The 24614-nt window shown below is 44.7% G+C and overlaps 1 protein-coding gene across 1 annotated transcript in view; it reads left to right on the top strand.

Annotated features, from left to right (window-relative positions):
• PPID (peptidylprolyl isomerase D) overlaps positions 1-24614 on the top strand; it is a 96833-nt gene that overhangs the window by 19931 nt on the left and 52288 nt on the right. Inside the window, exons 2-4 of the mRNA XM_029616638.1 lie at positions 3341-3481; positions 5582-5688; positions 7624-7812. Of these exons, the coding sequence (XP_029472498.1) occupies positions 3341-3481; positions 5582-5688; positions 7624-7812 (437 nt within the window). The remainder of the gene's footprint in view (positions 1-3340; positions 3482-5581; positions 5689-7623; positions 7813-24614) is intronic.

Genomic DNA, 24614 nt, shown 5'->3' with positions numbered 1-24614 from the left:
TGGCAAAGCTACCACCATATAATCTCAGAAAAATAAACACCATTCCACATTTAGAATTTTGGATCTTTAAATTGGCAAGATTCCATGATATTATTGGAAGCCTTGGACAGATCACTTCATTCTCCGTTGCTTTACTTACTTTCGAATATGCTATTTTATAAATGTAGAAAGCATATTCCTAGTTTTGGTTTCGTGCATATGTTTTACTAGGGGTGGGTGGGGGAAAGGGCAGTTTAGGAGCACTTGGTTACGGGGTTCAGAAGTATGCATGGCAGTTGCTATTTTGTAAGAGAAAATGTGTATTCTTGCATTGGAAATAAGACATGTAATCAAAGATGCATGTGTACTTTCAAAGCAGAAATATTTGATATTTTATAAACTGTACAACTCCTGCCATACAGTTTATTAAATACTAGCCGATAAGCCCGTAACAACGGGCTACATTTAAAAACATTTTTTCGGTCTATTTCCTTCCTACTTCCTCCCCCCACCCTCTCTCCTCCCTCTCACCTCCCCCCTCTATTCTCCCTCTCCTCCCTCCACCTCGCTCTCTCCTCACTCCCTCTCACCTCCCCCCTCTATTCTCCCTCTCCTCCCTCCTTCCCCCTCCCCCTCTATTCTCCCTCTCCTCCCTCCTCCCCCTCCCCCTCTATTCTCCCTCTCCTCCCTCTCTCCTCTCTCCCACCTCCCCTCTCCTCCCTCCCCTTTCAGCTGATCCACAACTGTCCCTCCCTCGCGCGCGCGCCGCCGCCGCTACTGCTCCTCCCTCCCTCCCTCGCGCGCGCGCCGCCGCCGCTCCTGCTCGTCGCCGCCGCCGCTCCCGCTCCTCCCGGCCACCGATCCTGCTCCTGCTGCCGCCGCTCCCGCTCCTCCCGGCCGCCGCTCCTGCCGCCGCCGCCGCTCTTGCTCCTAAGGAGCAGGCGCCATTTTTTTTGGGGGGGGGGGGGGCACGCTCTGCTCTGGCCGACGTGCTCGCATGCGCGGTAGAGCTGCTCTCTACTGCGCATTTGCGGCACATCGGTCCGGGCTCCCTTATAGGTATGATTAGCATTAATTTCAATGTGCCCGCTTGCAAATACAAATACTTTACCTTGGATAGGTTTGAAAGATGGGCTCTTACATTGAAAGCCCACTAGGGGAAGGGAAATACATACAGTTCCTGAATGTAAGCCCCAATGAAGTATATGACTGGTCATAAAAGGCAGAATGTAGAATAAACAAAATTGAGCAAGTTTGCTTACCGTAAATCTTGTTTTCTCTAGATAGCTGTATAAATTAGCCATGAGCTGTGGGGTGACATCATCCAGCAGCACTGAATAGATCTGTCCAAGCTAGTAGAGCTTTGAGCTCTACTGAGCATGTGCAGGAGGTCCCATGTGGGCATTGCCTCAGTCTCCTCAGTCTATATCAAAGCTAATAGGAGATTGATAGGCGGTCTAGAATCTGTCATGGAAGCGCCATATGCTGCATATAGTTGTGGAGGCAAGACAACTTTTAAAATTTCCTATGCATAGGACTCACTTGGGCGCACTAGCTGAACTGGAAAAGTAATTGAATGATCTGCTTGTCTTAATTGTTTCAAAGCAATAGAGTGAGATAGCAGAGAAAGGTTTGGAGTATATTTTGAACTGATGTGGCATACTTCCACTTCTTTCTGTGATGAGTGAGTGTAACAGGATACTTACTGTTTGTATTGATCTGAGCTTCGTTGTTGATTTCTGGTGCATCAGGGTTCCTTTTCCTTACATCTCGAGTCCTTCACCCCAGGTCGTGACAGGGACTTTGACTCATTGTGCGTCAGCTTCTTCGATGCAGTATGCATCGATAGGTGAGTTGTTCCATGTGACCCTTCCAATGCTATTTGCTTCAGTGTATTGTGCATCAAGCAGACGGATGTACCTTCTGTTGGGCAGTCTGATGCACTTTGATTCGGGTATACCAATGCACCATGCGATAGGCTATCTGGTCCAGCGTACGTCAGTGTCTTTGTGTCTTTTTGTGATGCCATTTTTGTTTGATGCTGTGTCATATCTTTTTTTTCTTTTTAGAAGGCACTGAGGCAGAATGCACTGAGTGCATCGATGAGTCTCTGTGCTTTTCCTTGATAATTGTTTGATTAACTCTGATGATCACGGCCGCCTATTACTCGATGCACCTGGGGCCATCTAGTCCAATTCATCTCAGTATGAAGAGCCTTGGCCTGAGAACTTACTCCGGCAGATTTTGGAGGATGCGGAGGAGTGATGGCTTCTTGATGCTGACCTGCTCTTACTCTTGGGCCATAGGCTAACTGCCTTTACCACTCGTGATCTTTGAGATCTTGGGAACATCTGACCACACACAGGGCAGTTCAGCTGAACTAAATCCATAATCAAGGCAAAATATTACACTGTTCATATCTATCTATGATGGACATGATTGTATTACAGGTGCAAGACTTGAAGCCACTAAATGTTTTCTTTGAAGCCATGTTCTGGAAGGTTCATCTTTTTTTCTTTTTGTTTTTTTTTAAACTGAAGCCTAGAGGCTTAGTAGCACTGAAAAGTGGTGTTGTAAGTTGCTGAAACAGCGAGCAGAAGAATGGAAATCTAAGAATGAAATTTGTGATGTGAGACAGAAACAGTGTCCCTGCGAAATGCGGACCAAAAGAGACTGAGGAAACTCTGAGGCAATACCCTCGTGGGAACTCTTGCACATGCTAGGCAGAGCTCGTCTCTACTAGTTTGGAACAAGAGAGACCCGTTCAATGCCGCTAGGTGACATCACCCTACAAATCACTGCTAATTCAGCCCTGCCTATCGACGGAAAATGTTTTTGTTTCCAATTTAAAACTTGTTTGGGAATAAGCATCAATTTTAATACTGCAGTATGCATAATTTTGTCAGGAAAGAATCTCCTGTCACCTTTATTGCACTTGGCTTCTGCAACTGGATAGGGTAAATCTGAGTTTTAATTAAAAAAAAAAAAATATATATATATTTTTAAAGCCAGTTATACAGTGTCCTGAATGTTCACAATAACCCTTTATAATAATTTGGAGTCTGCAACATGAATTTTCTCATTTATTTACAGCATGTTCCTAGATTTCCATTCCAGGTTTTTTTTTTGTCCTGGCAAAAGGAAGAATTTCACTTCTGTGTGAAATGTTATGTGGGTTTGTGAGATTACAAAAGGTTGCCTTGGTACTTTAATCAGCACAGAAATAGGGACACATCCTACCACAGAAACTATCAATAAGTAGAGTACCCCGACATGGCACCCAGCAGTATTTGGCCTGGGGTGGTGAGCTGCTGCCACCATGTTCTGAAAGTTTCTTGAAGTGTTGTCTGTCTTTTTTCAGTTGGTCGAATCGTCCTGGAACTGTTTGCAGATGTAGTGCCTAAAACAGCAGAAAACTTCCGTGCCCTCTGTACTGGGGAAAAAGGGATTGGCCCTAGCACTGGAAAACCACTGCATTTTAAAGGATGCCCCTTCCACCGAAGTAAGTGCACACAAGTCTTCCTTTTAACAATACGATTGAGTTTCTCCTTCAAACTACTGTATATGTGAGCTCTGTCATGTGAGCTCTGTCATGTTTTCTATTAAAAGAGCAATGCTATAAGTTCAAGAGGCATGCAGTAGGCTGTAAGTGAACCAGACTTGTATCAGTTTGAGGTAGAACCATGTGGTGATAGCTCCTGTCCAATTCTCTTTTTACTCAGATTACATTAACTGCCTTGTGGTGGTGCTGTTAGATAATGTCACCTTGTAGGTTCCCAGGGACTTTCTCTTAAACAGCATTTCTCCCACCCTGGTTCAGTGATGTGCCTCATTGGATGACTGGGGCCCAAGACTAGCAATTTCTGCAGTAATTTCATGCATTTTAGGTATAACATTTCTGCATGAGAGTAACCTGCACGAAGCAGCTGTTACAGTGCTAAACATTTTGCTGGACAGCCTGGATGGACCATTTAGGTCTTTCAGCTGACATCATTTACTATGTTACTGTGTCATATTAGTCTGGGAATAACATGGGTTTAGTTGCATAATCCAGCATTGAAATGGTTTATTGGCCAATATCTGTTCAAACCCACCCCCCCCCCCCCCCCGGAAGCAGTTGTTTCTAGTTGTTTACAGATACTGCATTCTCTAAAGTAGTGGTATTAGGAAAAGAAACTAATGATTTTATACAATTCAGCTACCATTTAAACAAAATCATTAAGCTTGTAATTTTTTTTATGTAGAAACATAGAAATGACAGCAGAAAAGGACCAAATAGTCCATTCAGTCTGCCCAGCAAGTTTATAAGGTAGTATCTGCCATGCTGAGTAGGTTACCCCCATACTTATCAGTTTCCCAGATCATAAAAGTTAGGGCCCTCGTTGGATGCTGTTTGCATCCAGTTCCCTGTTGCGCCTTGCCATTGAAGCAGAGAGCAATGTTTTGTTGTGATTTGTTTCGTTTCCAAGAACATATAACTGTTCACAGGTTCTGAAAGGGGCTACTACTTAGTTGCACTCAAGCTAAGTAAAACTGCGCTGCTGCACCAATTGTCATATAAAAAAACAAAAAACCCATGCAGCCATTGCACTTAGGCACACACAACGTGAGCAATGATAAACCTATGTGTGAATCACCAACCGGAAAGATTTTTTTTTCAAAGTTGGGATGTGAAAGGAATAAAGTTTCGTTTACTTCCTAAACAGGCCGATTAAAAAAAACTCCACGGGAGAGCTGGTGCTCAGAGGCGAGTGCCCGCTCTCCCGACGCGCACCCAGGCACCTCTCCTGGGCACGCAATTCTTTATTTAAATTAAGGCCCGCGCTAATAAGGAGGCTGTCAGCCGGGTCTGACAACAGTGCTTAATTTTACCGGCATATGTTGTCGAACCCGCTGACAGCCACGAGTTTGGAAAACAGACGCTGGCAAAATTGAGTGTCCGTTTTCCAACCCGCGGGCTGGCAGACAGCTTTTTTTTTTTTTAAGTTTTTTAAAATTTATTTTATTTTCGGGAACTCGGACTTAATATCGCTATGATATTAAGTTGGAAGGTGTACAGAAAAGCAGTTTTTTCAGCTTTTCTGTACATTTTCCTGGTGTTGTCTGTGATTAACTCCTGCCTTTGGGCAGGCGTTAATTTCTGAGAGTAAAATGTGTGGCTTGGGCCACACATTTTACTTTCAGTATCCTGCGGAGATAACTAATAGGCTCATCAACATGCATTTGCACGTGATGAGCGCTATTAGTTTCGTGGGGGGTTGGCTGCGCGTTTTCCACGCACTATTACCCCTTACAGTATAAGGGGTGATAATAGCGCGTGTAAAACATGCGGTCAAATGGGGGCTAAACGGTGCGCTCGGCCAGCATACCGTTCTGTATTGGCCTGAAAACTGGGGTGGATCTCCCATGCTATAAGGAGATACAGACCAGAAGCAAAAGTATATTGGCTAGTATACCACTGTAAATATCAGATTTATACAACTAAACTCATGTTATTCCCAGACTGGAAACAACTGCTTTCAGTGGGGGTTGAACAAATATTGGCCTATTCTCCTCTGTTGTCCTGCTACAATGTTTTTCAAACAGTTTGTTTTCTTCTTAGTTATCAAGAAATTCATGATACAGGGAGGAGATTTTTCCAACCAAAATGGCACTGGTGGAGAGAGTATTTATGGAGAAAAGTTTGAAGATGAAAACTTTCATTATAAGGTAACATGGATGATAAAGATAATCATGTAGAATGCGTGTGGTGCAGGATTGCTATTACTTTGATTAGTCTTTGTGTAGTTTATTTATGTTACTTTGCACGGTATTTCTTGGCACCTTATCCCAAGTGTATTCAGTAGAGTTTGAAACTTGATCTAAAGCTTGGCCTTTGCCTCTAGAGTAAGCTCCTTTTCCTGAAAGAGAGAGCCTTGAGCTTGCAACTGCTTCTTTAAACATGCATACAAACTAGTTCATCATTTTTTTAAACTCTTCTCTCAACCCAGATATATAATCAGGGAAAAGAGAGGGAAAGGGGACAGATATAGCCTCTCCCCCTCCCTCCCAGAGCTGCTCATTAAATATATTTTGATATTGCCAATAGAGTTTTGGTTTTCATGTTGCAGAGCCATAGAGGACGTGAGGAAGGATTGCATGCCTGAGTCGTGATCACTGCTGGGACATAGCACTGCAGAGTCCAGCTACCAGACTGATATCCCAGCTAGAATTTAACCAGCAGGGATCTTGAATCCTCTTCACCTGTTGGCCTGGGAAGGTTAGGTAGAAAAAATGGCATGAAATAGGCTGAAGATGATTAAAAAAAAAAAAAAAGGACACAAGGTACATCGAAAATTTCACATTCCTCTTCATCCAGCCCAACCAAACCAGAAGCATGGCTTTATGCTCCCCTAGCAGCAGATGGAGACAGAACAGGTTTGCTGATATGTCTTCATATAAGGACCCATGCTGACCTAATCCTGCCAGTATTCTCTGTCTCCAAAAGATGGTAGGCAGGCATCCTGTGCTGACACTGAGTCTGGTCTGTGCCCAGTGAAGAGGAATTTATAAGAGGATTGGGATTGCTTCTGGAGCGATGGGTCTTTGGGTCTGTTCCTTCTCCAGGGACTACTAAGAGCATCTGGGCTCCCCCCAGGAGGGCCTTTTGTAGCACCCCTCTTTCTCTCTCACCTTCCTCTGCTTCCTCCCCTCCTCTGTGGGTAGTAAAGTCTAACAAAAAAAAATAGAAGCAGAGCGAGCCTGAAAGGCTGTCGGAGCAGTCTGGTTTCAGAACACTCGCAACAAATATTCCTCAGTCAGCATTCACTTTAATATGAGAACCTAATTATTTTGCATATTTTAGTAGTCCTGAAAATTGGTGCTGGTTATGGCTGTCCAGGACAGGCGCTGTCTCTCCCTGGTCCGTATGAGCAGGCATCTGATAAGCCAAGAAGTTGCCTCAGAATGGAACAGACCATCTGCAGGTCCTTTGTTCAGGATGCTTATAAAAACTGAAATAAACTAAAACCATCTAGAAACTTCTTGTATGCTTCACCCAACTAAATCTGAGTGAATAGGAGAGACTGCTACCTTTTAAAATTTTATTTAATTTTATTCATTGAAACTTACTGCTTGCCAAAATACTTAAAATATTGTAAGCGAGGAACATCAGAATTAAATATACAATATGAACGGTATGCATAAAATATCAATAGGACAAACACATAGCAATGAATATCAAATGATGATAAAGTACATATAATAGATTTAAAAAACAAGATAGTGCCAGCTGAAGATAAATCAGGAAGCAAAAAAACAAATGGCAGCAACAAAAGTACTGACTACCAGGAATGCAATTAAAAAACTAAAAATTTTAACAGAATTCAGGCAAAAGCCTGAGAGAATATAAATGTCCTAACTTGCTGAAATCAGTCTTCCAGTGTGTCATGCAGATTGCTGATTTTCAGTAGCATTTCAGAAGGCTCATAAGAAAATATCTTGGTTCAAGATATTAATGTTAGTATTTAAAAATGAAATTCTTCTGTAGTGCTGTCACTTGGTATGCCAAGAAAACTGCACTGTGTTGGGGTGAGAATGTACCAGAAGGCATGATTGGATCGATCTGTAGCCTGCTGATGACACTCATGTGCTCTCTCTTTACAGCATGACCAAGAGGGCCTTCTGAGCATGGCAAATGCAGGGCCCAACACAAATGGGTCCCAGTTCTTCATCACGACTGTGCCCACTCCCCACCTGGACAGCAAACATGTGGTGTTTGGTCAGGTTTTGAAAGGGATGGGCGTGGTAAAAATGTTGGAAAACGTTGAAGCGAAAGAAGAACAACCTACGAAGGTAAGCGAGGGTGTCCTGGAGACATGCTGGACTAGGGTTCCAGCTGCTGCTTAACTAGGAGATGTCTATGTGAGTTATAGACTTCTATTAAGGGAGGCTTATATGGGGCAATAGATTAATGGAGAAGTGAAGTAATATGACTGTTTCAGCACAGTGTTGTCTAGCAAATATTGTGGTATGGAAGGGAAGCAGTAGCTGAGATCTGGCTGCCACATAGACTTCCCAATTGCATGGTCATTTCAGTATCTGGCAAGGAGAAGAGTGGGAGATCAGCTTTTGCATGCAGTCTAAATTTCCTGTGTTGCAAACCAGTTAGAAATGTGTTACATTTTGCTAGTTTTCAGTAAAGAGGTTTATTTTAAGGTACAATGCTTTATATATTATAATTTTCATCTTATGTAGCTGCTTTCAGCTTATCCTGTCCTCTAGCAGGATGCCAACCAACCACCTGCTTCTTTCCATTTTAGCTAACTAGATTTGTTCCTATTCTTAAGTCTGTTGCTTAGCAGACCTGTTCTGGGCCTCTACTGAACAGGGCTTTTGTTCTTTCTGCAGGTTTGTTACTTTCAATACAATTCATTTCTTGTGGCTCCAGAGTCATCTAGCTGTGAATGACAGGCATTTATATACAGACTGGCCCCAAATTCCAGATGCAACCAAAACCCTCTTGAGCTACTGTCATGCTGCTAAGCCACTAGTGTTAGGTTCTTTAATCCTTACTTCCTCAGTTGGAGTGGCAGTGCTAAGTTTTAGACGTCTCTGTCTGACTGACCTCTGCTTCTTTGGTGGCATTTTGAGCAACAACCTTGAGCTTCATGCTCACTTGGCAGTTTCCTTGCTCTCTCTGCTTGTTTGCCTCTGCTATTTCTCCTGGAGGTTTTATTTTTTTCCCGTTGATAGCAGAGCTGAATTAGCCATGCTGTCATGGGAGCTGTCTTCAGGTCCCCGGGAGGCGGAGCTTCCCCAAGCAGAGGTTAGAGTTTTTGCCCTCTGTGGCTGCGCGTGGGTTCCTGCCCAGGAAAGTAACAGATTCTCCTCAGTCTGTTTTTTCCGCACGCGGGATCACATGCGGAGCTTCTCTTCTCCTCAGGAAAAAGACAATGTCTCAAAAACAGAGTAGGCAATCGGGGTTCAAACCTTGCACATGTGGTAAAATCATGTCCATAACGGATGGCCATGATTTATGCCACAGGTGCTTAGGTCTGGACTACATTCAAATCGACTGCCCTAATTGTGGAAGGATGTCGCCGAGGGCCGGGCAACAGCGGGCCCAGAAGATTAAATCTTTATCATCAGAGAAAAAAGTGTCTTCCGCCCCCCTCTCCGATACACATTCTTCGCCGGGACAGACGAAGAAACAGGCCTCTGTGCCAAAAAGAGCAGCCTCGATAGATTCCGGACTCTCCAGGCCTGGAGAAAAGGTGAGGTCTGCAACGGGATTTGACACATCCTGGTATAAAAAACCGATCTTGGCACAGAGCAGGGACAAATCAACCCCTCTATTTGCCCCGCAGCTTTGGAGTCCAAGACAATAGAAGCGGCGTCTAAACCTTCGACACCGTCGAGGCAGCGCCACGATACTTCGCATTCCACGCCGACGTATAAATCAAGATCGCATAGTGTGTCGAAGCCGGCGCAGGATGCGTCCAAACTGAAGCATGACACATTTAAAGCGGATGCAAGGCGCGTCGAAAGACGTCCAAGACGATGCAATTGGCGCAAAAACACTTGAAAGCGACGCATGTGCCAAAACCGACGCATAGGCATATGGAAGTGACGCATCATACTTCGACACCGACGCATCTGGTGTCAAGATCGACAGATCTGCCACAAGAGGCACATCATTCACTTCATTCGATGCAGAAATGGAAACATACACTGCATTGGGGTTCCCCATCTCCACATCCTTGACAGTCAGTGGTTTCTCTGACGCATGAGACCTCCACTGCTGTATAGTCAATCTCTTCCACTAGACCCTTCACCTAAACGGAGAAAGTCTCATCTTTCTCATAAACACAAAGGTACATCACACTCCACAACCACGGTGTATGCCTGGTTTCTACGAACATAGTCCTAGCTCGTCGGGGACACAACAAACAGCCACATCCACCTCATCTTCGGAGGTGGACGTGATTCAAGTGCCATCCTCTCCTACATCCTGCAGAGTAGATCGGGTAATTCCTCAAGATCTCACTCCCATTCTGTATCTCACCACCGTCCACACTCTCATGAAAAAAGAGAGACGGTACCACTCAGAGATCAACATTCATCACACCCACATAGACAGTTTTCATCCTCACGGGAACTCTTGCATCAACCTAGTCGCCCCTACTATGCCACCGCACACACAGGAAGTGTTTTCGCATTTGTCTCAAGCGTTGCCAGGTTTTTTCGATACCTTACAAGCAACTTTTTCATTACCCATGGATTTACTCTCCGTTTCTCCAGAATCCCCGCAGCCTACCAAGGAATCATCTCCAACCTCGTCAAGATTTTCTGTTTCAATTCATTCTCCTACACCGGCTGATGATCCCATCTCACCACACGGAACCGAGTCGCAACCTTCCTCTCCATCTTCCTCTACGGGTTTCCCATCTGACCCGCCAGATCAACCTCCGGAGCCATATTCGCCACCTGAGGACCTATCATACCCAAAATGTTTAGATAAGATGGGAGCGATTCTTCAATTAGAGACCCAAAAACTACCGGACCCTAGAGCGGAAACTTTAGGTCTCTTAAAAATATTTGATGTCCCAAGTGAACCAACATCACTTCCCCCACAGCCAATACTAGACAAAGTACGGGAGAAATCGTGGGATTCTCTGTTTTCCATACCAGCGGTGGCCAGGAAAACAGATCTTAAATATAAGATGCAAAAGACACCTTGCTATTCTACGTCACAACTTCCACATATGTCTATTGTCGTAGAGTCGGCGATGCAACAGGCCAAGAAGGCCTGTTGCATCGCCGATGCAACAGGCCAAGAAGCCCCACCTGGCTGAGACAATTGGTGCTTAGATGAGTTCGCAAAAAAGATTTATCATAACACCATGCTCACTTGTCGAGTACAGCACCACCAATTTTATATGGTGCAATATCTTTACGAGTGCATTCAAGCAACCAAAGGCATGCTAGTGTCCTCAGCAGCCCCCGTCCCTCGTCGTCTTCAGGACATGGAGGAATGTACCAGACATTTGCTCCGTTCCATTTACGAAAGCTTCAAGACAGCATCAAGGGCCTCAGCTAAAGCAATTGCACGCAGGCTTATGGCGTGGCTCCGAGCCAGCGCCATTCAAGATGATCTTCATGAAAAACTGGCTAACCTGCCTTGCACCAGCGATAATCTGTTTGGAGAGCACTTTCAAGAAGCAGTAACAAAATTGAAGGAACAGACTGTAGCTGTGCAGTCTCTGGCGGGCCCATCTCAATATTCAACCTCAAAACGCCAGTTTGGACCCTTGCGCCGTCTTCAATATTCACGCCGCCCATAAAGGTCGTACCAGTCTTATAGACCCACGACTTATCAACCATACCAACGCCCTCAACATCAACAACCTCAGTTGAACAAAAGAGGTAAATCACGGACTCAACGTCCGCAGTCCCAACAATCAACGACCACAGCAAAAACTTCAAAGTCTTTTTAAGTTGTTCGCCGCCTCCTCCTCCTCAAGCGCCCTCGGGAAGAATTACAGCTTGTTTCCAAGTATTGGCTCAGATAACATCAGACTGATGGGTCCTAGACATTGTACAAAGAGAATACCAACTACAATTTATAACTACCCCCTCACTGCCACACCCACTAGAACAGACAATAAGAATGTCTCATCCCCAATTCGAGCAGGAGATCCTCTCCCTCAAACAACAAGGAGCGATCCGTCATATTTCTCCAACAGCCCACAGCATAAATTTTTATTCCCATATTCCCTCATTCCAAAGAAATCTGGTGGTGTCCGCCTGATTTTAGATCTTCGTGAGCTCAACAAATGCCTCACCAAAGAGAAGTGCAAAATGGTATCCCTCAAAGTAATCCTACCACTTCTTCAACGAAATGATTGGATGTGCTCAATAGATTTGAAGGATGCATATACTCACATTCCTATCCATCCATCCTCATGGCGCTTTCTCTGCTTCCAATACAAGAAGCAGAGTTACCAATACACGGTTCTTCCCTTTGGACTCTCGGCAGCTCCGAGGGTTTTCACCAAATGCATGGTGGTGGTGGTGGCACACCTCCGACAGAAAGGTATGAGAATCTTTCCGTACCTAGATGACTCCCTAATAGTAGCCTCGACCCCTACTACCACTCATAGATCACCTTCACCAAACAATCAATTGTTTGGACACATTGGGCCTAGTAATCAACTTTAGAAATCAATGTTGACTCCAACACAAATTCTAAAATTCATAGGAGTTTGATTAGACATGACTCGCTATAGAGCTTTTCTTCCGCCGGACAGGAACAAGAACTACAAAAGCTTCTGCTTGCTCTCAAGACAATGCACATCCCTTCAGCACGACACATACTACAAGTTCTGGGACATACGGCTGCAGCCATCTTCACGGTCCCAAACACCAGACTTCATATGCGTCGCCTACAATGGGGACTAAGACATCAGTGGAAACAGCATTGACAACCATTAACAACATGTCTCCGTCTTACCTCAGAAATGACAAAAGATGTCGATTGGTGGCTGAACAAATCCATTCTATCCAAAGGGATGTTATTCAGTGTTCCTCCACACAATGCAGTCCTCACCACGGATGCCTCTCGCAAAGGGTGGGGAGCCCATCTAGATCTTTTGGAAACACAGGGACTGTGGTCTCCATGGGAACAAAACTTACAAATAAACTTACTAGAACTCAGGGCGATCCGCTTAGCATTGAAAGCTTTTCAAACTCACCTATAGGGACGTCGAGTAATGATCTATACGGACAATCAGGTGGCCATGTATTACATAAACAAACAAGGAGGGTCCGGTTCATGGCCCCTCTGCAAGGAAACTCTCCAGATTTTTCAACATGCACATCGACATTCGATTTGTCTCCAAGCCACATGTCTTCCCGGAGTAAACAACACCCGAGCGGACAGACTGAGTCTGATATTCCATCCCCACTAGTGGTCTCTCAACCAACAAGTAGCTCAGAACATATTTCACAAATGGGGCATTCCGACCATAGATCTTTTCGCCACAGAAGAAAACACGCAAGTTCCACGCTTCTGTTCGGTATGGCCCAGCCAACTCAGGATAGCACAGGATTCTTTCCTAATCCCGTGGACAGAGCATCTAATATACGCTTTTCCACCCATTCCTCTCAGTACAAAGACAATACAACAATGTATTGTGGACGCAGCTCAATTCATTCTCATAGCTCCAGCCTGGCCCAGGCAGCCATGGTACACCTACCTACTACAACTCTTGGTAGAGTATCCGATTCGCTTACCAAACCGAATGGATCTTCTCATACAACAAGGGGGAACACTCCTCCACCCTCTTCATTCGTCTCTTCATTTAACAGAGTGGAGATTGAACGGATCCTTTTATTAGAGCAAGGAATTTCCATTGCGACTCAGGATGTAATTTTGGAGTCCAGAAAACCATCAACCAGCAGGGCTTACGGTTTTAAATGGCAGTGTTACTCCTCCTGGTGCACATCCAAGAGTATTCCACCGATTAACTGGCAACTGGAATCTCTTCTGGATTACCTTCATACACTCAATACGGCCGGTTTAGCAACGTCATCGATCAGAGTACATCTCAGTGCCATAGCAGCATATCACAAACCGTACAACGGCCAATCGATTTCAACTCACCCATTACTGTCTCGTTTCCTAAAAGGACTATCACATATTCGGCCTCCAATAGCTAAACTGCCAGTTCCTTGGAACCTTAACGAAATTTTGGAACAACTCATGTTTGATCCCTTTGAACCTATGGACACTTCTCACATCAAATACCTTACTTGGAAGATAGTTTTCCTGGTAGCAGTAACTTCGGTGCGCAGAGTCAGCGAGTTAAAAGTCTTAGTTCATTATCCTCTGTATATGCAATTTTATCATCACAAAGTAGTTCACTGTTACGCATTCAACCTTTCTACCGAAGGTGGTAACACAATTCAATTTGAACCAGTCTATTGAGCTGCCTACATACTTTCCCAAACCGCATTCCAATGACAGGGAACGCTTTCTTCACACATTGGACTGCAAGAGAGCCTTAGCCTACTACAAAGAAAGAACTCAAGCAGATGCCTGGTCGTCCCAATTATTTCTTTCTTTCAGTCCAAATGCTCCAGGCCTACCGGTAACAAAGAGGACTATATCCAGCTGGATTACACAATGTATCCAATTTTGCTATACCAAGCGGAACTTACCGCTATTGTCCCATCCAAATGCTCACCAAGTTCGAGCCGTAGCTACCTCAATTGCACACCTTCGTCACGTTCAACCTGCGGACATTTGCAAGGCAGCCACATGGTCCTCATTACACACTTTCACATCCCATTACTGCCTGAACCAACAGTCAAGAGGACGCTAAACTAGGCAGAGCAGTCCTAACATCATTGACAACAGAACTGGGTCGACAACCACCGGATCCAGATCACGCAGCAATGAAAGACTATTAATAAAATGTGATTGGGAGCTTAGGACTCCTATGACAGCATGGCTAATTCAGCCCTGCTATGGACGGGAAAAAGCAAGTTTGCTTACCGTAAACGGTATTTCTATAGATAGCAGGATGAATTAGCCATGCTGACCCACCCTCCTCCCTGGTTATTCGACCCTTCCATGGTTCTAAGAATCTACAGCTTAATTACAGACTGAGGAGAATCTGTTACTTTCCTGCGCGGGAGCAAGCAGGCAGGCCCAGAAAGAAGCCCAGTTGCTGATGAAATTGGGCAGAGAAGTACCTGCAAGACATCTCCACAATCCATATAGTAGGATCACAGAATTTTCAAGCAGATTTTTTGAGGCGCCAAAAGCTGGACCTAGGGGATTGGGAGCTGGCAGACGTTTCCAGCAAATTGTAGTCAGATAGGGACATACCAGTTCGGACTTGATGGCAACCCACAAAAATACAAAGGCAGAACAGTTCTTCAGCAAGTCAAGAAGTGGCCTAGCCAGGGGAATGGATATGCTGATGCGGTCCTGGCCACAAGGATCACTATTGTACATATTTCCGCCAGGGCCCTTGGTATCCAGAAAAATTGCCAGTCACCCAGGAACAGTAGTATTGGTGGCCCTGGATTGGCTAAGATGCCCTTGGTATGCAGACTTCTCAGGTGTAGCATATCGAAACCAATAAAATTCAGCCTGCTTGCAGGGCTGCTTCATCAGGGCCCAATGTACATGGAAGATCCAAGTCCCTTCTCACTTATGGCCTAGCTATTGAAAGGCAGGGATTATGGGAGAAGGGGTACTCCAAACAAGTAAGCTCTACATTATTAAAGGCACAGAAACCTTCTACCTCCCAAACGTGCACAAGAGTTTGGAAATGCTTTCAGCACTGGTGCGAACAGCGGGTCGCCAATCCAAGGAAGGCAGGCTTGCTATTAATCTTGCAATTCCTGCAGGCAAGCCTGGAGAAAGACCTAATGGTAAATTCTTTGGGTAGAGGTGGCAGCAATTGCCTGCTTCAGAGGACAGATTAAAGAAGTCCCTTTAGGCACTCAGGCGGATATATCTAGATTTCTAAAAGGTGCGAATTGAGTACGCCCTCTGAGAAGCAAACAAGTGCCAGCATGGGACCTAAACCTGGTGCTGAGAACACTAATGTAGCCACCCTTTGAGCCAGTCAAACAGGCATTGATAAAGGACCTTGCACTAAAAATGGCATGGAATACCAATATTGCCAGTGTTTCTGGTTGCAGTCTGTTCAGCTAGGAGAATCTCAGAACTGCAAGCCCTGTCATGCAAGAATCCTTATTTGTTATTCTCCATAGACAAAGTCACAATTATACCTGTCCCTTAGTTCTTACCCAAACTGGTGTCACATTTTCATATGAATGAGGCAATGGTCCTGCTAGGCTTTAGAAAAGAAGGGAGGGCAAGTAAGAAGCCGAGCATGAAAAGTCTGGATATAAGAAAGATCCTGCTTAGAGACCACCAACCACTTCAGAAAGTCGGATAGGTTGTTTTGTGCTGTACAGAGAGCCCGCAAAAAGGAGGCAGCATCAAAGGCCTCTATCGCAAGATGGATTAAGGAGGCAGTAGTTGCGTGCTCAGGGGGGAGCAGGAGCCAGAAGATCTTAAGGCACACTCCCCCAGGGCACAAGCAGTATCATAGGCAGAATCCGGAGCAGTTTTGCCACTGGATATCTACAAAGCAGCTACTTGGGCCTCGCTGCATTCTTTTAGTAAACACTATAGGTTAAACCTACAGGAACAGAAGGATGCGGCTTTCGCCAGGGGGGTGATGCAGGCAGCTATGGAGCACTCCTGCCCAGGATGAGTACTGCTTAGATACATTCCTGTTAGACTGGACTGGTCGGCAGGACATGAAGGAAGGTGACATCGAGAATTTTAACAAATACTAATCGGAGAGCGCACATCTCTCCCCCATTCTAAAAGATCTTCACTGGCTCCCAGTAAACTTCAGGATCCTTCATAAATCACTGACAATTATCCACAAAAATATTCACCATCAGACCCCATTAGATCTTTCACACCCTCTCAAACTGCACTCGACAACAAGACCCTTAAGAGATGCCTACAAGGGATCCTTACATGTTCCCCCAATCAAAATTGTACACCATTCAAATATCAGAGACAGGACTTTCTCTATCACAGGGCCCTCCATCTGGAACGCTATCCCTCCGGACCTCAGGCAGCAAACTTGTCTACTAACTTTCAAAAAGAAACTAAAGACATGGCTATTCTGCCGAGCCTTCCCCGCTACTAGCCCGATTTAGAACTTTCATATTGCTTATGTAAATAAACAAACACTAATCATGCTCACAGGTCATCATGAGGTTGGCTCCTTGCCTCCCTCCCATATTCCATTGTATATAGTAATTTATCTTCGTTCTCCCCCTCTTTTTTTTCCTTCTCCCAGTTAAGGCATCCTTGTTATAATGTAACTTTATGCTCCTTTAAATTGTCACTTGTTGATTGGTTGGTTATAGTTTCTGCTTAGTTCAATGTAAACCGAGTTGATTTGATTTGTATCAAGAAAGTCGGTATATAAAAGCCTTAAATAAATAAATAAATAAATAATAAATAAATTGTTTCTTACTTGCTAATTTCTTTTCTTTTAATCCTGACATACCAGTTCAGGAACCAGTTCAGGAATTTTTGTGTTTTTTTTTCCCCCCTCTCATGCCTTATTTACGGTAATTATAAAAGAAGGGAAAATATTGAGAGATGGGGAGCGGGAAGAGTAATTATTCTCTATGCTGTGAAAACCCAAGGAAGGGAGAGTGACATTAAGGCTTGGATTTTGATTTCTTTTTCGCAATGCATTTTTTTTTCGTCAGACCTTAAAACACAAGGATATAGAGTATTTTGCAGTTACTTGGGGAGTAGATAGAATCAAACAAAGTACATAACCAGGAATAGAAGGCTACACTAGTCTCAGGCATAGTAGGAAAGAATGCATAGCCAGCTTGGGCATTAGACTATTGATTCCTCCTCTTACAGGACCATATTATAGAGAGAGGTGCTGTAAAAGCAAAGAGATTGGTCCTTTGCCGCCCTCTGCTGGTAGGAGGAAATCCCCATTGGTCCGAACTGATCTATCAGGACTAAAGGAAAGGAAATTAGCAGGTAAGGACCAATTTCACCTTCTGGTCAAAGATGGAATAAAGTTTCCAGCGCTTGTGTCAGTCTATGGGCAGAAGCTGAAATTCTGACACTTGGGACTTGTAATTTGGCTTTATGCATAGAAAACATGCTTTGCACACCAAACAATACTGGTATTCCATGGTTTGGATCAATTTTACGCATTTATATACCATCGTGATCACTGTACTCATTAAACAAGGCTCTTCTGGAAATTCCTAACAAGCAGATCTTGGAGAAATCAGAGACGATGCATTCTCATTAGCTGAGAATAAAACTCAGTGCCTGAACATCTAAGAACTATGTCAGAAACTGTTGCCTTTAAAAAGGGATTGAAAAGATGGCTGTTTCAGCAGACTTTTAATCAGTCAGGAAGCCCGTTAGGCTACTCAGATTGAGCAGATGATCGAAGGAACTCCTGTACATTTATGTCTCAAGAAATGATGTTGTCAATTTATGTGTAATTATATATGATAATCACCACAGCACTGGAGGTATAATTTTGTTAGCCCTATGTTTTATATATATATTTTTAATTATATATGTTTTCTTTTGTAAACCGCCATGATCGCTTGAGTGTGCAGTGTAGAAATAAGTTTAAATAAAAAAAAAAAGCATGTTTTCTGTGCCAAAAGCATTTTTTTGTGCATGTCTTTTATGCACACACAATATAAATTTTGTGGATATAAATCACTGCTGAGAGATTTCCCCAGTCTCCTTAGTTTAAAATATTCGTTCAGCCTGTGCTGAGCACACATTTTAACTTGGGCTTGCATGTTCATTTTCTACTTTTTAAACTCCTGATGCATAATTAGCATAACAGCTTATTGCATTGGGTATTAAAAGAATTAACTTGTGCGTTAAACTGTGCGAGTTTTAACCCACACGCTATTGCATCAGCCTCACCATTAAACAGTGCATTCCATAATTCTGAGCTAGCCAACCCACCCTTTGTCCATCAGTGTTTTCTTATGTTCTCCAAGGACAAGCAGGATGACAGCCCTCACATGTGGGAGACCTCATCCAGTGGAGCCCAGCATGGAAAACTTATGTCAAAGTTTCTAGAACTTGGACTGAGCCTCTCTGAGCATGCATTTTACCACACATCCATGTGGGTCCCCTCCGTCTCTTTTCTGCGGAGCCTTGTGCGTCATAGCAAATTGAGTGTCTCTGAACTTCTTAAAGAAGTTGACTTTTTTTTCTCACTAGTTTTCTTGTGCTTCTTTTTTCGACTTCTTTTTTCGTGCTTCTTTTTTCGACGCGCGATCCCTCCCAGTTCTCCTCTTATTGTCACTAGCTGGGTTTCTCAACGTTTTTGGGTACGTTTTATTTCTCAGTTGATCCCCCAGATGGCGGTATGCTCTGTGCCCACCAGCCATCGAGAGCCTCCGCCATTGATTTCCACATTGTGTCTCTCTTATTTTGAGATGACATGTCCATGTTTAAATGGTGCCCTCAATGCATAACTTACAGGAACATTCGGGTTGAAGCAAGTATGCCCAGATGACCCCAAAAAGATGTAAAATCTGGCTCGACAGGATGGAATGACTCTCTGGGCCTGCTAAAACCGATCCATCAATATTGGCATCGAGGGACCTCTGAGTTGCACTGATGGACACACAGCTTTCAACATTGGCGGAGCTGTCTGTTCCGTCGGTGCCATGGCTGCCAAAGATACCGGAGACTGTAATGGGTTGTGGAGTGAGGTATTTGCCTTGCAGTCTGGATCATACAGACACAACTAAGACAAATAATAACACTTTACCACAATTTATGTGAAACTAAGAAAAGCTATATTTAAGCTATATTTTTCTGTATAATATATACTCAAACCAAACACTTCTGAGAACGCTCGGGAACAAACAAAACAGATAATACAGTATCGAGGACTCTGGGTCTCTTCTCTCGGTTCAGCTCATCAGCAGTCTTGCCTATCCCGCCTTGAAACTGTATATTATGTACTTGGCATGTTCAGAACAATTTCCTTTGTTCTAACTCCTGAAGTTCTGCCAAAATGGCACTCTAAAATGGTGGATTTCTTGTGGTTCATATACTACTTGTAATTGCCCATTTGTAGACATTCTCTCTCATATGTGAAACTACTTGCTCCTGCATTTTCCTCTAAAGTTAACCAAAAATGTCACTAACGTAATGTCTCGGGTAACAAGTAATCACTAATGTTAAATCACTATAAAAAGGACCTGTAAATACTGTATGCAATTCATATTGGGGTAGATTTTAAAACGTTGTGCGCGCTACTCGGCGTGCACGCATGGACACGCAATTTTATAACATGCATGAGTGCATAAGGCCCGGCCACAGGTGTAAAACCCTGGGTTTTACGCTCGTAAGTTTTGAAAATCCAGCCGATTAATCTGTTAAGAAGTATATTAGATATAGTTTTACCAAAACTAATCTGGGTATTTTCAGCTTCAACTGTAGTAAAACTATTTGTGCTGTGCTTCAAAGTCAAGATTTAACTGTTAATCTGCTAACTGGTTTTAAGTAAGTGGTATTCTTATACCTTTAAGTCATTTCTCCATTTTGTGTGCATGACCTTGAAGTTTGCAGACTTCAAGTTTAGCGAAGAGAGGGCTGTGGGCTATGAAAGGAGGGTTGCGGTGGGGGGCTACCTAACAGCCCAGAAGCCTGTAATTTCTTTAAGCAGTGCTATGTATGCACTATCTTTCTAACAAGCTACGTGCCTCCCCCATGTCAGACATTGTGTTCGCTATTCCTCAGCACCGGAGAAGGACTGATCCGAGCATTGAGGGAAGTCACAGGGATGCATCAGTTTTAGCTGTGATGCACCCGATGCATCCCTGTGGTGAGGATCACCAGTTCTCCTTTGATATCCAGGTTCACCATGGTCTCCACTGGTCCCAGTGCCCTCCATTGATCCTCTTCTCTGTTCCAAAGAGGATCTGGTCCCACCTCCTGGGTCCTAGTCTGTCTTAGCATCGGCACTCTTCGATTACTGGCAGCCGACGGCCCTTTGTCATTTTGGTTGCCTGGGTGGGCACCTAGGTGTGTGCGCATAAGTCTTGGCAGCATTTTTGTTCACATAGTTGAGCACTGAGGTGTGCATGCACAAGTATTGGATGTATAGTTTTTGGGCACCTAATTGAGCGCATATATATATATTAAAAAAATAAAAAGAGGGAGGCAAAAAGCAGCTAGATGCACGCCTCTGGCTGCCGCTCAGTGCATTGTTGGCCATGATAGCACCTGTGCCTCAGAATCCTAAGCACCTTATCTTTGCACAGCCTGTTTTCGGTGTCTCCTCTAGGAGTGCCTGCTGCTTTGTGTCAGTGCTGCTTGGAGGCTCAGAGTGCCTTGTCCTTCTCTGTTTTTGGCTAAACCTGGTTCTTCCCAGCCGGATGTGGTCTGGTTGAAGATGTCTCAGGTGGGGTGCCTGACCCTGCCCTTCCCTAACTGTTCCTCAGCAGGGGAAGGTGGCTCAGTACGTAGTCCTCAGATGCCTCTCGTTCTGGATGCTTCTGTCCTTTTTTTCATCGCTGCAGTGCCCCTCGAGTGGCAGCGGGTCCTGGATGGGAAACTCTTCCCCCGGTTTGGAGCTGTATAGAACTATGTGACAGTGCTTTCAATGAGTGAACTGCCAGCTCTGTTTTTCCAGACCTTGACGATGCTTGGCGTTCCTGGGGCAGATTCTATTTCTGAGCCAAGGAGAAATCCTAGTTTGGTTTCTTTGCACAAAGCTGCTTGTTTTTTTCCCATGATGGAAGCCCTTCAGGATTTGATTGAGCTTGAGTGCAGTGCCCCAGAGACTATTTCCAGAGGGGTTGGATTTTGGAAGGCCTGTACCCTCTGTATTCAGTGGGTACTTGCCAGGTTCTTATGGCCTGGATTGGCCACTGTTGGAGACAGGATGCTGGGCTTGATGGACCCTTGGTCTGACCCAGTATGGCATGTTCTTATGCTTCCGTTTTCCGAAGGTAGATGCATTTGTGTGTGCAGTCTCCAAGTGAACTACTATTCCCGTGGAAAGGAGGAAAGGCCTTGACAGATGCTCCTGTTAGCAGCCAGATGCTTGGTGTGGCTGCGGGTGAAAGCGATTAGGGAGGACATCCATGAGAAGCTTGCCAACCTTTCCTGTTTTCCAGACACTCTCTTTGGGGAGAAGCTGAGGTAAACAGTAGCCCAGCTGAAAGAACAAAACATCACGGTGCAGTCCCTCACCTCCAGATAGAACAACCAGCAGGTAGAAGGAGCTACTCAGCTTTTCACAGAGGATACCCTCAACCATGCATGGAGAGGACCTACTTTCCCTTTCGCCCACAGTCATACCAGCCATTCAGAGGACAGCAGCCGCAGGAAACCTGAAGTCAGAGCAGACATCGCAGTCCGCGCCAAACACGAGGGGATGCGGATCCAACCGCCTCCAAAACACAGCAGGAGTTCTAAAAATGCTCAAACCATGCCCACTGACGACTGCACAAATTTACACTTTCAATCACCGCATCTGCAAACAATACCATTGGAGTCAGATCAACGAGCATCGTCCCAGTACACACTACGCCTGTCTGGGCACTCATCATTCCCAAATGTCCCTGCCAGACATCCGGCAAGGATGGTGACCCAACTCAGTGGACAGAGAATAAGATGGCTCCTCTACCCTGACAAATGACTGCCAGTTGCCCAGAATTCACCCCTTGGTGATGCAACCTATATGTCACGAACCGGATAGTGGCTTTAGCCCCTGCGACGTCATATATGCGCCAGTTACAATAAGATCTAATAGTGAAGGAAGACCTCCAACACCGGCCATATCCTCTAACATCAAGGGGGTTGACCTGTCAGCAGCTGGTTTCCTAGATTGGCTTAGGCAAGAATGTCCTGAGAGAAGACGGGGACAGCGGATGGACAATGCTTTACATAACCAGAAGAAAAGAGACCAATTCATGGAGGATCTGCCAAGAGACCAAGCATACTTTGAAAGGGGAGAAAAAGAGGCTCACAATACCCCACAGTCTCATTCTCACAATTCCGGGGTGACCCCCACATTCGACACACACCCATCAAGCTCGCCTACCAATTGGAAGCCGGCTAGTAGAGGACAAAAGGTTCCTTCTCCACCACATGCACTGGTTCCACCACCCCCACAATGTGGAGGTCAAAAGGACAGTACTGACATACCTAAATCTACTTCCACCAATCTAAGATGTATTGGTATCATCTAGAAAGTACTCCAATAAGAAACATTATCAAGCCAAGTGGGCCAGATATTCAAAGTGATGCAAAGAGCACGGAGCAGGTCCTTTCTTCTGCTCGCCAGAGCATCTGTTGGAGTACCTTCACACACTGTTTCAGACAGGATTGGCAACGGCTTCTGTCAGAGTACACGTCAGTGCTATTGTGGTTTATCACCTTCCCATTAAGGGCTCACCAGTGTCATGCCACCCACTTGTGTCAGGAAAAGCCGCCAGTGCCATGGGATCTCAACTTAGTTTTAGAACAGTTGAAGATCCCACCCTTTGAACCAATGGATAGTAGCTATATGAGATATCTCTCCTGGAAAGTCTGCTTCTTGGTTGCCCTGACCTCAGCAAGGAGGGTGAGTGAACTGAAGGTGTTGGTCCACTACTCACCGTACTTGGAGTTCTACGATAAGGTGACATTAAGACCTCACCCTTTCTTCCTCCCCAAAGTGGTATCAGCATTCCACCTTAACCAGACAATCACCTTACCAGCCTTCTTCCCAAAGCTGCATAACTCTGAGGCAGAAAGATGACTTCACACCTTGGACTGTAAATGTGCCTTAGCTTACTACAAGCAACGTATACATTCAGAGGCCGGGGCCTCACAACTCTTTGTCTCCTTTAACCCGAATGCTCTTGGGTTACCTGTCTCCAAGAGGACTATATCATCATGGGTCTCCCAATGTATCCTGTTCTGCTACAGCAGAAGAGCGGATAATTTAGCTACCTCACCAAGTTAGGGCAATGGCGGTCTCTATTGCCCACCTATGTGAAGTACCCATACAGGACACATGCAAAGCTGCCACATGGTCATCATTGCATACTTTCACCTCACACTACTGCCTCAATCAACAGGCGACCATAGATGCAGCGGTGGGCCAATCTGTCCTTTTGACAGGAACATCTAAAGAGTCTGTCCGCAGTGACATGCCAGGTTGAGCACACCTTCCCGGGAACCAGACTGGTCTATGAACCATGCCCAGAGTCTAGACGGCGCTCAATCTTCCAGCTGGGGACTCCCCAGATATCATGGCTAATTCAACCTGCTTATCTGCAGAAAAAGCAAGTTTGCTTACCGTAAATGGTGTTTTCCATGGATAGCAGGGTGAATTAGCCATGCTAACCTACCCGCCTCCCTGGACAGCCTCCTAAAGGTGCAACACAAGCTTGGATATCAAACTGAGGCAGGCTGGGAACCACGTGGTGATATACAGAGGCAGAACAGAGCTCTGTGTGTTTTGAGGAGCTCCGCCACCTAGAGGACTGGAGGTCGTTCCCCAGATATCATGGCTAATTCACCCTGCTAGCCACGGAAAACACAGTTTACGGTAAGCAAACTTGCTTTTACTCTCTCAGATAATAGAAGGACCAGGATGCACTCCATGAATTTAGCAAGCAGCTCATTTAAAACAAAGCAAAGAAAATTCTTTTTCACTCAGCGCATAGTTAAACTCTGGAATTCATTGCCAGGCGATGTGGTTTTAAAAAAGGTTTGGATAAGTTCCTAGAGGTTAAATCCATAAACTGCTATTACGGTAATTAATAAGCAATAGTAGCTTGTGATCTATTTAATGTTTGGGTACTTGCCAGGTACATGTGACTTAGATTGGCCACTGTTGGAAACAGGATACTTGGCTTAATAGACCCTTGGTCTGACATAGTAGGGCATTTCCAATTTTTTATGTTATGTTTGCTGGTGAGCGCATACATTGGCAGCTTTCTGGCTAAAGTTATTTGAGTTTGGTTGGAACAATAGCAGTCCTAACTATACCCAGATAAAGTTAGGTTTGTAACTGTATCCAAGTATA

This window comes from Rhinatrema bivittatum, chromosome 1 (genome assembly GCF_901001135.1).
Source record: "Rhinatrema bivittatum chromosome 1, aRhiBiv1.1, whole genome shotgun sequence".
NCBI classification, from domain to species: Eukaryota; Metazoa; Chordata; class Amphibia; order Gymnophiona; family Rhinatrematidae; genus Rhinatrema; species Rhinatrema bivittatum.
This window is presented reverse-complemented; position numbering and strand designations above follow the sequence as displayed.